General features: G+C 37.9%; 1 protein-coding gene across 3 annotated transcripts in view; it reads left to right on the top strand.

The window, feature by feature from the left end:
- Positions 1-14,902, top strand: part of CCDC192 (coiled-coil domain containing 192) — a 199,615-nt gene that overhangs the window by 47,298 nt on the left and 137,415 nt on the right. For 2 of the 3 annotated variants that reach the window (XM_020893495.2, XM_070458790.1), the window contains exons 4-5: positions 8,276-8,407; positions 9,310-9,366. In XM_020893495.2, coding sequence (XP_020749154.2) covers positions 8,276-8,407; positions 9,310-9,366 — 189 coding nt within the window. The remainder of the gene's footprint in view (positions 1-8,275; positions 8,408-9,309; positions 9,367-14,902) is intronic. The other variant, XM_020893498.2, reaches the window with a different exon arrangement.

Below are 14,902 nucleotides of genomic sequence, written 5' to 3'. Positions count from 1 at the left end.
CCTTATTTGGTTTGAGTAGAACTCTCAATACAAAGTTGAATAAGCAGTGGAGAAAGCAGGCATTCTTGTCTTGTTCTTGATCTTAAGGGGAAAGCTTTCCATTTTTCAACACTGAATATGATGTTAGTTGTGGGTTTTTTCATAAATACTCTTTATCACATTGAGAAGGCTTTCTTCTATTCCTAGTTTGCTGGTTGTTTCTATCATATCATGAATTCTGTCAAATAATTTTCCGCCATCTGTTGAGATGAACATATTGTATTTTTCCTTTATTCTATTAATGTATTATGTTATAGTAATTGTGGGTTTTTTAATGTTGGTCTGCCCTAGCATCCTTGTGATAAATTCTACTTATTCATGATGCATACTGTTTGTAATGAATGTCCTTTTGGGCCCAGTTTGCTACTATTTTGCTGAGGAGTTTTGCATCTATATTCTTAGGTAATATGGGTTTATACTTTTTTTCAACAGTATCTTTGTGTGACTTTGATATTTGGGCAATATGTTAGGAAGTAGTCTCCTTTTCTGTTTTTTAAATGAGTTTGTGTGAAATTAGTGTTTACTGTTCTTAAAATGTTTGATGAATTCACAGTGAAGCCATGAAGTCCACAGTGAAGTGGACTTAGTTGAAAGATGTTGATTAAAGAGTCAATCTCTTTACTTGCTACAGGTCTGTCGAGATTTTCAAATTTTCTTGAATCAGTTTTGGCAACTTACGTCTTCCTAGGAATTTGTTCATTTTATCTAGATAATACAGTTGGTTTGCATCCAATTATTCATAGTATTCACTCATAATCTTTTAAATTTCTTTAAGGTTAGTAGTAATATCCCTAGTTTTACTTGTTTTTAGTTATTTTTTTCTTTTATTTTTTTGTTAATATAATTAAAGATTTGTCAACTTTGTTGATCCCTTCCAAGAACCAACTTTTTGGTTTCATTGATTTTTCTATTGTTTTTCTATTCTGTTTTATCTCTGACTTAATGTTTATTATTTCCTCCTACTGACTCTGGGTTTAGTTTTCTCTTTTTCTTTAAGTTCTAACTTCAAGGTATGAAGTTAGGTTGCTAATTTGACATAGTTCTCCTTTTTTAATGTACATGTTTCATCTCTAGGTTTCCCTCTGGCACTGTCTTCACTGCATCCTCTAAGTCTCAGTATGTTGTTCTTGCATTTTTCTTTTTATCTCCAGATATTTAATTTCCCTTGTGATTTTTTCTTTGACCCATTGATTCTGTAAGAATGTGCTATTTCCACTTATTTTCAAATCTCTCAGTTTTCCTTTTGTCATTAATTTCTAGATTTATTCCATTGTGATTGGCGAAGCTACTTTGTATAATTTCAATCCTTTTAAACTTATTTAGAATTATTTTGTGGCCTAATATATATGATCTATCCTGGAGAATGTGCCCTGAGCACTTGAGAAGACTGTGTATTCTATTGTTGGATGGATTATCCTGAATATGTCTGTTAGATCTAGCTTGTTTGTAGTGTTGATCAATTCTAATTGCTCTTGATCTTCTGTGTACACTTTCTATCCATTATTAAAAGTAGGATATTGAAGTCTCTACCCTATGACTATTACTATTTATTTCTCCCTTAAATTCTGTTAATGGTTGTTTCATATATGGGGGGGTCTGTTTGATGCACGTATATTTATAATTTTGATAAATTAACCCTTTTATCAATATTAATATCCCTGTATTCTGTAAAAATTTGACTTGGCATCTATTTGATGTTCTCTGATATTAGTATAGCCATGCCAGCTGTCTTTGGGCTACTATGTGAATGGAATATCTTTTTTATCCTTTCACTATTTGTTTCTTAGAGGTGGAAGTTACTCTAGTATAAGTGTATGTGTATACTTAGATCACATTTCTTAATTCATTGTTCTAGTCACTGTCTTTTTTTTGCTGGGTCTAATCCATCTACTTTTAAAATACTACTGATAATCGAGGACATGATTCTGCCATTCTGCTATTTGCTTTCTCTGTAGTTTGCATCTATTTGTTACTCAATTCCTTCAAGCTGCTTTCTTTTGTGCTTGATTTTTGTGCACCATTTAAATTCCCTTTTCCTTTTCTGCATCTTCTTTAGTTATCTGCTCCTATAATGTACGTTGGTATACTTGGTAGCTTTCCATAGTGTCCATAAATCTCTGAGGCTCTGTTCACTTCTCTGTATTCCTTTTTCTTCCTCCTCCTTACATCAGGTAATTTCAGTTGTCCTGTCTTCAAGTTTTCTTGATTCTGTCATCATCCAGCTTATATCTGCTATTGAACCATTTCAGTCATTTTTTTTTTCATTTCAACTATTTTGTTTCCTAACTTCAGAATTTCTACTTAGTTTCTTTTTATAATTTTTATCCCTTCATATATTTTCTACCTGTACGTGTATCATTCTTCTTATTTCCTTTACTTCTTTGTTCATGGTTTCTTTCAGCTCTTTGAGGATATTTAAGACACTTATTTTAAAGTATTCATTCATTAAGTCCAAAAGTTCAATGCCTAGGCTTCTTCATGGATAGTTTTTATTGATTAATTTTTTTCCAATAAATGAGCCATACTTTACTTTGTGATCTCTGTACTTGTTTGTTGAGGACTAGACATTTTGAATATTATAATACAGTAACTCTGGAAATCAGATTCTTTCTCCCTCCCCAAGACTGTATACAATTCTTCCCTCCTCTACAGTTTGTATGTTTGTTTAGTTACTTTTCCAAACTAATTTTGCAGAGCCCATAATTTTTGTCTTGTGTGGTTACTAAAGTCTCCTATTTCACTGCCTCTGCAGTTAGCCAATGACCTGACAAGATTTCCTTGAATGCCAGCACCTTTGTTCATCAGGCACTTTCCTGGATACTGAAAGTATTCTACTAGAATCCAGAGCTAATAAATGTTGGTTCTGACAGTTCTTGCCAGCTCAAAAATTATTTAAGTGGGAGAACCAATTCCTAGAGCTTCTTATTCTGCCATCATTTTGAAGTGCAAGTCATTTTGTTTTGACTTTCATCTTGAATATTAATATGAAATGCATCAATACACTTTCTTGACTGCATCAATAAGCTGTGAAATGAATACAGTTTATCTTCCTTTGACTTTTAATGATATTGCATTACCTTTATGGTGATCTTCTATTGAATACCGAGGTATATATTAAAGTTGAGTATTTTAGTGTATTTATATAGCCTCAAATGTATAATATGAAAGTTACTCCTTTGTCTTACATAATTCTTATGTCAAATGTTGTTCATGCTTTTAAAATCATCTCCTCCCCCTAAATTTGTTAGAATCAGGCAGAAGGGAAGGGGCCAACTCTTCAAAAATCAAAGGAAGAATATTAGTCTCCCAACATCATGTGAACCATATGTTCCAGCACAGATAGCTGGTTAGAAAATATAGAAATTGATTATTTAGAGAATAATGCATTCCTACTCTCTTTTTATAAGCAGATATCTGGTACTAAGTTGGACTGAGCTTTTATCTTTATTCTCTTTCAAACAAATAACTATAAAACTAAGCAGTGCCTATGAAAAAAGAAAAAGAAAAAAGAAAAAACAAAAGCAATAAAAAGGAAGTAGTGCCCAAGGCCCCTAGAGTTTTTAAATTCAACTGGGATATCTTGCAGCTACTAACTTAGGTTTCCTCTTACTTTCTTTGATACCTTGTTTTCCATCCTATCATTTGAATTTGAAGTCAAGCAGCATTCCTAAGAGCTTCCTGAATTGAAAATTAAATTTTGAAAAGTTCTACAACTCCAATCAAAACAACGGAGTGAATTCAAAATGGTAGCTATTATCTTGCAACTCAGCAATAGAGTATATTCAATTATCTTATTTCATTTTATTTTCTTTCATTTTTTCTGTTCTTTCCTTTTAGATTATCAGTCTTATCTGGTAGGTCATTTTCAAAAGGGCTGGGGAATATCAGTAGTCTTATGCTAATAAACAGTTTCATCATTATATAATGCAATCCAACATTAGTTCTTGCCTCAATGTATCCACATGAGGCAGAGATAATAAGATCCCTTTATCCTGCTTTTGTGAGATTATGAAACATATGAGAATGAAAACATCATTTAAAAAGTTAATAAATGGAATGTTCTTAGCAAATATTATTTCTGGCCAATTTGACTGAATTTTGTTATAAATTTTGACAGAATTCTCCCCATTCATCCTTCTGGGAAATTTATAACCTAGTTAGAATACATATGACTGGAGAACTACCCTGTAAAAACACAGCAAAGTGCCATAGTAAAATTTTATTATAGGCTCATAGGCCATAACATCAGAGGGTTGTGGGGTCAGGCCTAAAATATAGATATTGTGATTCCATGTCAAGATTTCTTAGAGATAAGCTGAATCTGAGCTAAATGAGCCAAAGGGATATTCAGACAGAAATCTAAGAGGAGAGCAAAGAGATGAGGTTGGTGTGTGTATATAAAAAGGGGCTGAGATGGCAGGACAGAGTTTTCTCAAGTCTTAGGAAAAAGGAAAATAAATTTCCTTCAGGTAAATAAGTGAACACACAGAGAAAAAGTGCTGAAAGCCACTTGACTGGGGGAAAATTATAGATCTCATCTTTGTAGGCAGTCTCCGAGTTAGAATTTGGATATACTATAGAACCCAGAGTGGGAAACAGACCAACGTAGATCCCAATCCAACCTGTTCTTATTAGCTCTGGGAAAGCCCCTGAAAGCACCTAACTTCCAATCTTTAAAATAGTCACAACAACAACAAAAAATAAACAAAATGTGTGGTATGCTGTAGCTACCAAACAAATGTTAGTTGCTATTTTTCCATAGACCTTACTCACTTATGGCTATGATTATACAATTTTGGAATCAGACAATTTATCAGCAGAATGCTTATGGTAGCAAATAAGAGAAAACTCAATGTCTAATCAAAAAGGAAACTTATAAACTCACTAAGGGTAAGTCCAAAAGTCAGAGATGCTTCAAAATTAGTTGAAAAAACATTTCAGTAGTGTCAACCTGACCCAGGTTTGTTCTGTTGTCCACACTTCCATTCAGAGAGTGGCTTTGTTATATAACTGGTTTCCTGGATGTTTGTAGGATGGCTATGGTAGCATTCATGTCTGTGGATAAGAGAAAGTGCTTCTCCAACTCATCAAAGTTCCTCCTGGCCCAGCGTGGGTGGTGCAAACTAGGTCATATTTCCTACACATTAACTGTTGCCAGAGAAGAGCCAGGATCTGACTGGTTTAGGCCTTGATTCCTAAACCAATGGGAGGAAAATGGATGGAAGGAAAGAGAATGGGATTGTCATGATTATCAGGCCCCAATTTTGGGGTCAGACTTGGGCTTAGGGAGTCACACCTAATGTCCACTACTGAACACTTGGGTTCCAATATTTACTATCTATGTCCTTAGACAAGTTATACAACCTTATTGAATTTCCTTAGCTGTAAAATGAGTATGAAGCTGAACTGAAGTAAATATGAAAACAAAAGGTTCTCAGAATATCTGATATGTACTAAGTACCCAGTAAGTATTAAGGAGTACTAATATTATTATTCATCTATATACGTTCACATTATGGAATAGCTTTTAAATTGTCTGCTTTTCTGAGTAAATTGTGAAAATACAAACAATATCACCTTTATTTTTTACTTCCAAAGCTTACATATAATAAAGATCCAACATATTTTTTTAGCAATGAGTGACTACATGACTATCTGTTGAGCAAATGAATAAAGACTTAAAAACAATAGGAGATACATTTAAAAGAAAGATAAGCCAATGGTGACTGGATCAATTATTCAGGATATGGGAACAAAATGGGACAGACTGAGAAAGAATATATTTGAGATTAAAAAAAATACATCAGATTTAGAGAGGACTTCTCCCTGAAGACCAGAGTGGTTACAGGAAGTGAGCAAACCAAACATAAATTGAGTTTAGGGTAACCAGTTCATACAGGCTGTGACATCTTCAGACACTTTATTTTATAATTTGATAAATAATGAATATTTGGATAAAACATATGTGAATGCTTACTGCAGTTGAGAGGATGTAGAAGAAATAATAATAGGAACTACTGAGTGTTTGATCTGTTCTAGGCATTGTTCTAAGTGTTTCTCTTGTGTAAACTCATGTATAAACCTCAAAACAAATGCATGAGATAAGTACTATTCTTTGTATTCTCATTCCTATTTATAGGTGGGAAAGTCAAGCCCAGAGAGTCTGAGCAACTTGTCCAAATCACAAAGATAGCAAGTAGCAAACAGACTTTTACCCAAAGTCTCAGAGTCTGTGTCCTCAACCATTACACTCTACAATGATAAAATGGAAGGGTGCTCAGAGAAATCAGATTACATTTCCAAACCATCATGCACCCAAGAGTTAGATGTGTTAGTATTCATGCAGAGTGCCTCAGGCCTCCCAGGTCACTGAGAGCTGAAAGGCAAAGACAACAGTTCCCGGCATATGTGCTCCCTCTGACCCTCCCTTTAGGGCTTCCCTTGTGTCTCAGCTGGTAACGAATCTGCCTGCAATGTGGGAGACCTGGGTTTGATCCCTGGGTTGGGAAGATCCCCTGGAGAAGGGAAAGGCTACCCACTCCAGGATTCTGGCCTGGAGAATTCCATGGACTGTACAGTCCGTGGGGTCGCAAAGAGTCGGACACGACTGAGCCACTTTGACTTTCTGACTCCCCTGTTGTGCTTTCATTAATCCCTGCATATAACACAATGGCTGCATAGAGAGTCAACTAGACAAATACTTGTTGAGTGAAGGGTTGTGTGCATGGATGGATGGATGGATACCAGCATACGTGATGTACCCAACTTATTTCCATGGCAGACTAACCTCTCAATGCCTCTCCATTTGGTAAATGTCTCGAAATATTTGTTGCCCTTTTCAAGATGAGATGGTATGCTTAGCAATAATTCTTGGAATAATATGAAAGAGATACTTAAGAGATAAGCCATGCCTCAGAGCCCGAGATTTGGAATGAATACAAGGTTATATGTCCCTTTCCAGGGACTCTCCCTGGAATTGTTGCTGAGCTAGAGAGAAAAATCACAAGGGACTCTTCAGGGAAGATAAGGGACTAGGGATTATCCAAGGACCACGCTCCTCAGGAGAAATCTACAAAGAGTAAAACACTCATCTTGAGACATTTTTTGGTTATGGTTAGCATAGGTCTCTCCTGGAGAAGGAAATGCAACCCATTCCAAGATTCCTGCCTAGGAAATCCTATGGATAGAGCAGCCTGGCGGGCTACAGTCCATAGGGTCACAAAGACTGGGACAGGATTTAGTGACTAAATGACAATAAGAAATGCCCTTGATCATCTGACTTTAACTAGAAATTCCTGCTTTTCCCTTCAGCTTCTTCTATACTGCTGCTGCTGCTAAGTTGCTTCAGTTGTGTCCAACTGTTCGTGATCCCATGGACTATAGCTTACCAGGCTCCTGTGTCCATGGGATTCTTCAGACAAGAATACTGGAGTGGGTTGCCAGGCCCTCCTCCAGGAGACCTTCCCAACCCAGGGATCGAACCTGCGTCTCCTACTGCTCCTGCAGTGCAGGCAGATTCTTTACAACTGCACAAAAAATTCAAGGGGGGGACTCAGAATTCCTCCTCTTCCTAAAGAGCTGTGGCCTCCTGTGGGGTCACAAAGAGTTGAACATGACTGAGTGAGCATTCATGCATAACTAGCTAGTATTTTGGGGGTTTCCCAGGCGCAGAGGTAAAGAATCCACCTGCCAATGCAGGAGATGTGGGTTCTATTCCTGGATCAGGAAGATCCCCTGGAGTAGGCAATGGAAACCCACTTCAGTATTCTTACCTGGAAAATCCCATGGAGCCTGGTGGGAAGGCCACAGTCCATGGGGTCACAAAGCGTCAGACATGACTGAGTGACAAAGCAGGTAGTCTCCAAAGAGTTAAGTTTCAAGAACCCTATCTAAACCACAATACAGATTTCAGATTCAGCTGTACAAATAAAATACCATGTTGAAACATAACAAAGATGAGTGTTGAGACTCTTGTACTAGACATCTCTCTGCCTGCTGTAACTGTGTGGTCTCATCTCTTGCCCAGAAAGATCTTTATTATTAAAAATAAATAAAACCAAAATTATTTCCTTATCTTTCTTTTCTGATCATTTGTCATCTATGAGAATGTTTCAAAAGCCATTTTCATATTTAATAGATATTGATGGAAGGCAATTCATTTGTAAATTGGACTTTAATAAAAGAAGCTGTAAAAAAGTCATGGTACTTCCATACCCTTACAAGCACATTTCTTCAGCTTGCAGTCTCGGAAGGAACAAAATCAAAGCTGCTTGAGCATGTTTCCTGGCTGGAGAAAAAGCTAGAAGCTCTGGACTGTAGGGAAGACAGAGGAGAACCATACAAAAAAATGGTTCTTGCAAAAGACCAGGTATGTCATAGAAGAAGAATAATCTTTATTTTAAAAGTTACCTAAACATATGAGCTGACAATCCTGTAGTTATTTCTGGCTGGGCTGGAAGTTCATATTTAAGTTCAAGATGGTAAATCACAGTTTTTGTATTTGCTCAATGTAACTGTATTTTCTGATAGAATATTCACATACAAAAATAAACTTTCTTGGTGATATTTTTAAGTTTGATATGTATTCTTTTGAATCATATTAAGTGAATATTCTATTTATTTTATAAGTGATATTGACTATACAAATGTTTCTTAGTTTTCAATTGAACTTAATCAAGCAATAGCTTCTTTCTGGGTAGTGAAAGAAGTTGATCAAAACATTTTTCATAGACTTTTAATAGATTACTTTATAAGAAGTTACCAATCTCTGAATCTCAGGACATTTATATATGTGTCATTATGTAAATGTATCTCTTGTTCACCCCATGTTGTTTTGTATCTGCTTTTGTGATAGAGGGATGGATAGACGGGTAATCTGTATCTATATATAGCTATATATATCTTCACATTAAAACATATCCATATATTCCAAAGGCAGAGACCAATTCATTGGGTTCCACATGTATGTATACATGATGTGATATAAGGTAGGTTAACATTATCTGCAGTACATCAAGCAAACATTATTTTTCCCGATCATGACCTAGTCTTTACTGTATTCATATACTTTGTTGATGGGTCCTTCCATGGAGTGGAAGAGAGAAAGAGATGGGAGCGATGATCCATTTAATGAGGATATTCAAAACATCTAGCTGAGATAATGCTGCCATTTGTAAAATATGAGAACCAGTACATATTTACATCTGGAACATTTTGAATATGTAAAAGGAAGAGTTACACACTTTGTTTCTAAACTCTACCCCTTTTCAGTGCATTGAGAAATTACAGGCTGAAGTAAAAGCTTCCCAGGAGCAACTTACAGCCCATGTAAGTGTCTTCTGCCTTTTTTCATCCTTTATTTTATATCATTGTTATTTTGCGAATGAACAGAAATGTTTCAAAAGTTGTAGCTATAGTCTCTCCACTGCAAACCAATCACAGGGCTAAGAACCAGCATTTTTACTGCCTCTTATAGAGTTGTTTTCCAAAAACAGAATTCTGATTTACACTGATGATAAAAATTGCAAGACTGAGTTCTTATATGTAATCGGATGACCTAGTCAGATATGATCAGGATAAGAGAACTGGAAACTAAGGGTAGAAAAACAAGCAAGCTGGGCTAGTTGTGAGTGAATGGAAGTGGAAACTTTACACACCTCTCCTATAGGTCTAGGGCAGTTCTTAAACTTTCGTATATGGAGAAGCATCTGGAAAACTTTTCGGAACAAACAGTTTTCTGTACGCCTAGGATAGGACCTGAGAATATGTCATTCTAGGGAATGCTGGATTCAGATGCTGCTGCTGCCCATCTTTATACCTTATTTTGAGTAGCATTATTGTATATATATTTATTTTGCCCTAGTCTTCTGGTTTTTAGGCTAATGTTCTCATATGAACAAATCAGATAATGAACTGCCCATTCTCTGCTACAAGTCTTCCCTGAGAGAGAGAAGGAGAGACCCTCTGAAGTTCCAGGGGAAATTTCATTTATACTTTACCCTGTCTTCACTTAGAGAACAGCTTAATGAGCATCTCCTGCCACAACAGCCCTGTGGATCCATGTGCATAAACCAGTGGTTGTGGCCCTGCCACTGCCGCTTCTCAAGGATCTGAACAGCCCTAATGCTGGGAGTGTTTCCTCAAAGAGTCACTCGCCATCCTCTTACTTATCTCCTCCATCCACATCGCGCGTACTATGGAATGACTTATTGATTAAGAAGAGTGGCCAGTCACCTTCCATGGCCAGTCTGAACAACAACAAACTCAGACCAATCTGAGATCTGAGAGGCTGCAGCCCAGAAGTCCTAGAGAAAAGACCGCAGAATAATATATTCTGGTCACCAGCCCTTTGAGGTTTGCAGTGATCTGATCTGGATAAAAACCACAAGAGTTGCCCCATTTTTTTGTCCTGGGGTAGAGAGAAGCTAATCTGCCATGGCGGTTAGCAGAGTTTTAGACTAAATTTAGATTCTTTACTGGCCTTTGTGCTCAATTGACCAAGACTGAACGTGACTAAGGCCTGCACTCAGGACACGGTGACTGATTCAGACAGAAACATCGCTCATTAGCCGAGCATGTTCTCCCCGCCGCCTCTCCCCTGGCCTGCCTCTCAGGATACTGGATAATGACTATTGTCAGAGGATGGCACCTCATGCCAGGTGGATCCCTACAGCCATTCACCCTGGGAGTTTTTAGCTCAGAATGTTTTAAGAAGAGAGATTTGCTAAGGTTCAGTTATTAGCTTCCAGCATCTCTTCATGAAAAACTGATGAAAACTCAAGGTCAGGGGAGCCTTAGGGAAATTCCTGCAGTGTCCTCTTCCACTGTTGAGCTTCCGCAGAGTCGATTCCTGTTCCATGCTGCTCCTGTCCCAGGCGTGTCTGAACTGGGAGTGCTCCTTTGTCTTAGGGTGTTGATACCAACCAACGAGATTCCTCCTGTGTAATTGTCAATGCTCAGCTTATAATATAGCAGATTCATCAGTAAAGTTTTGCTTACTCATCAAGAATATGTAAATGAAAATAATGTTAATAATAATGTTTACTGAAGTGGACTATGTGTTTCCTAAGTGATAGGTACTTTATGTATTACCTATTTTACTTCTCAATACAACTCAAAAAAGTGAGCATTATTTTTCAGATAAGAAAACAGAGTCTTAGAAATTAGATCATTTGTCACACACATATTGATAGTGAAATCCATGCTTTTGCTCTCACAACTTGCTATCTCTCTCTCTAAATTATATTTCCCACACACCAATGGAAGTGTCAAACATGTTGATAAAGCTCCTATCTCTAGTCTCCTTTCTCTATCTACTCTGAGTAGTTAATCAGTTCATAATTCTTCAACTCTCCCTTCCATGCAAATAAGCATACCCTCCTTCTCTACCAAGTTCTTTCTATCTTAATAATCTTCTGATCACAGCTCCTCAGTGCTGTAATGAGCATTTCTTAAAACACTGTTCCTGGAAAAAAATTTTAATTATGTTAATAGGTATTCTGAAAAAAAAAATGAGAGGGGCATTGGAAATAAAGTTAAATATGTTCACTTACTGCAGGATTTATCAGTGTATAATCAATCTCCGAAAAAGGGCCAGAGTATGTAATTTCCCAGTGGTGTTTGTCCTTGAATGACATTTTAAGCATACAACGTTGGAGACTGCTGGTACACTGCATTGAATTAAAACTCTAGGTTTGCTAAATATGACCTGAATATCTCATGGATATCCTAGGTTCAGCACATACGAAGTCAAATTTATCATTGTGTATTCTTATCTCTCCAGTGTGTTCATCTGTGTTCCCCAGGCATGGTGAATAATATCACAGTGTTATTACATATACTGTAGATCCAAACCTAAAACAGTATTAAAATCCCACCAGTTTCTGCTTGTATCTCATATTTGGCTAATTGCTGTCTCTGAATATACTTCTACAAGTTATCTCACCTCCATGTCTTTGATTCCATTGTCCTGCCAATCCCTAGCTCTTTTTGACCATCATAGATCTCAATTATTGCTACTAGCCCCAAATTATCAACATATTCAAATTCAGAGCCCCCACTACCCCTGCCCACCACCTCACCCAATCACAATGTAGCCCACTTGCTCTCACACCATCAAGCCCTGTTTGCAGAAGAGAGAAAGGATAAAAAAACTGTGTGTAAGATCTGGTGTGGGGGCAGAAAATCAAACAGAGCTGAAGGTTAACACTCATGGGAGAATGAAATGTCCTGGAGGAGCAGAGAAGAGAAGGGGGATGAATGGCCCGAGGTGTGGGAGTGGAGCCCTGAGGATGCGGTGAGGAGACAGGAGATCAGAGGCTCCTGGGAGTCCTGGAACGTTCACGGTCAGGCAGTAACTGAGAGTATTAATGAGTTTTTCGAGCAGTTTGTACTTACACCACCTACAGCACGTGAGAGTCACGTGCAGAGTCTAGCACTCCTGCCTGACTGTGCCTCTCCAGTGCAACCCCGCTGCAGGATGTGACCACCGCCAGGCTCTCCTGGCTTCCCGGCCACTCTGGAAAGTTTTGCACAGGACTGTCCCATCCCTAGCCTTCATTTCCCTGTTCTCACTCACCCCTCTCTCCCCTCAGTCCAGCAGGCTAGTAAATTAGAGCTGTCATCTTTCCCTACACAGTCAGAGTCTGCCGGTGCCCTGTGACTCTGCTCTCTGTGATCCCACAGTCCAGGCTGTCCTCTCTGCTTTTCCAAATAAATGTTACTCTGTCTGTAAGACTTGTATCGAGGACCAACCTCTCCCTTAGCCCCCAGAGTACCTTCTCTGGGCTCCCTAGCCTCTTGTTTTAGCTTGAAACTCTGCATTTTATCTATTTATTTTTATTTGGGTATAGTCGCTCTGTGGCTTCCCTCATAGCTCAGTTGGTAAAGAATCCACCTGCAATGCAGAAGACCATAGTTCAATTCCTGGGTCGGGAAGATCCGCTGGAGAAGGGACAGGCTACCCATCTTCTTGGACTTCCTTTGTGGCTCAGCTGGTGAAGAATCTGTCCGCAAAGCAGGAGACCTGGGTTCAATCCTTGGGTTGGGAAGATCCCCTGGAGAAGGGAAAGGCTACCCACTCCAGTATTCTGGCCTGGAGAATTCCATGGACTACAGTCCAAGGGGCCACAAAGAGTCTGAGACGATTGAGTGACTTCCACTTTCACAGTTGCTCTGTAATGTTGTTACTTTCTGCTCACATTTTACTGATGCTCTGTTTACACCTCTGTCCACCACTGGACATGAAGATCAACACCAAAAATGTGTGGGCTCACTGCAAACCACTCAGTATATTTTGCTTAACTGAATTTTACCCTGAGCATGTCATTTCCCCTGTTCCAATGCCAGGAGATATCTCAGTTGCCCATTTTCCCAGAATAAAGTCCAACCTCCTGACTACGGCTTTTATCACACTGAAAATCAGGGGCCAATCCCTTCTCCTGTGTCCTCTCCATCACACATCTGTGGTCCCTGAGTATGGCCATGAATTCCTGCCCCTTTGCTCATTTATGACTGGAATATGCCCCATCATTGTGCTCCCCAGATTTTCCCCACGCTTTATTAAGCTTGTTCCTCCCAGAAAGTTTTGTCTGACCATCAAACTGGAAGTGGTCTCTCATTCCTTGGTACTTTCACAGCCCTCCTCTGCACGTGTCTTCTGTCATTTGTCACACTATGACCCACAACAGAATTATCTGATGGGCCCAGTGCTTCCCCAAGACTCTGAGATAGAGAGCACGTGTGTTTTTCTTTATGCCTTTCACAGTGTCTGGTTCAATGCTTTGTACAGATTTCATTGAAATGAATTGCTAAAATGGATAAATTTAAAATAAGGTTATTTTGGAATTTATAATAGCCCACTTTAAATCTCCGGGAAAGTTATTTTATGAAATGCTATTCCTTAGAAATGCCAGTTACATAAGGTATTACTTTAATCTGAAATTGATACTTTCAAGGTATAACATGGAAGGGACAAAAAGGTAATGATTCCTTAGAGTGAAACTAAAAGGAAAAAATAGCAGAGAAAGAATAAGTTGTAAGAAACCTCAATTTCAGAAGAAGTAAGAAGAGCAGCTGAAGGACACTATGGTCTTAACATGAAAATTAACAACCCAAGGTCTTAGTTTCTTTTTATTCAGGATTCACTCTTCTAGAAACCAACAGTCAAATTATATTATTATATAATTAAATTGATAGCTATGAAATGTGGAAAAGGTACAAGCCTCAACATTTCAGAGTAAAACTGTCACTGCTAATATTTTGAAGATTAAAATCTCATCCCATGAACTTTGGGATTCCTTGTCACAGCTAACACTTTTGAAAGATTACCAAGAAACTGCCCCTCTCAGCACACATGTGGACACCTACTTGAGCCACCCACAGGACTAACTTGCCCTGGGCATTTTCATTACTCCCATCTTCATGATTTTATCTACTTAAGAGACCTATATGGAATTAAACAAATATTTCAACTGAGTGTTTATAATAACTTAAATATTATTGCCCATATTAGGGTAATTTGAATCAGGACTACGAGTCTTAAAGAAGAAGAAGAAAAAAAAACCTTTTAAAATGAATGCCTTCCAAATTGTTGAATCCATTGCTTGCCTACTTGTAGTATTTGGGAAATATAATTACTTATCCTTGTTCATTCACTGTCATCGACAATGTGATTATCTGCAATAGTCCAGAGGTTTGCCTCCCCTCATCTCCATCCCAATGGCTAGTTCATCTCTTGATCTAGCTACCACCAAAATTTGACCAAAGCCCAAAGGTCTATAATATTCCATAGGATTATTCCAAAAGAGAAGTCTAGACAACTGGATGATAGATGCTTGAGTGTTATGCTGTTCTTTATTTTGTC

Source organism: Odocoileus virginianus, chromosome 3 (genome assembly GCF_023699985.2).
Source record: "Odocoileus virginianus isolate 20LAN1187 ecotype Illinois chromosome 3, Ovbor_1.2, whole genome shotgun sequence".
Taxonomy (NCBI): domain Eukaryota; kingdom Metazoa; phylum Chordata; class Mammalia; order Artiodactyla; family Cervidae; genus Odocoileus; species Odocoileus virginianus.
The sequence above is the reverse complement of the archived record's forward strand: the minus strand, read 5'-3'. Positions and strand labels throughout refer to the sequence as shown.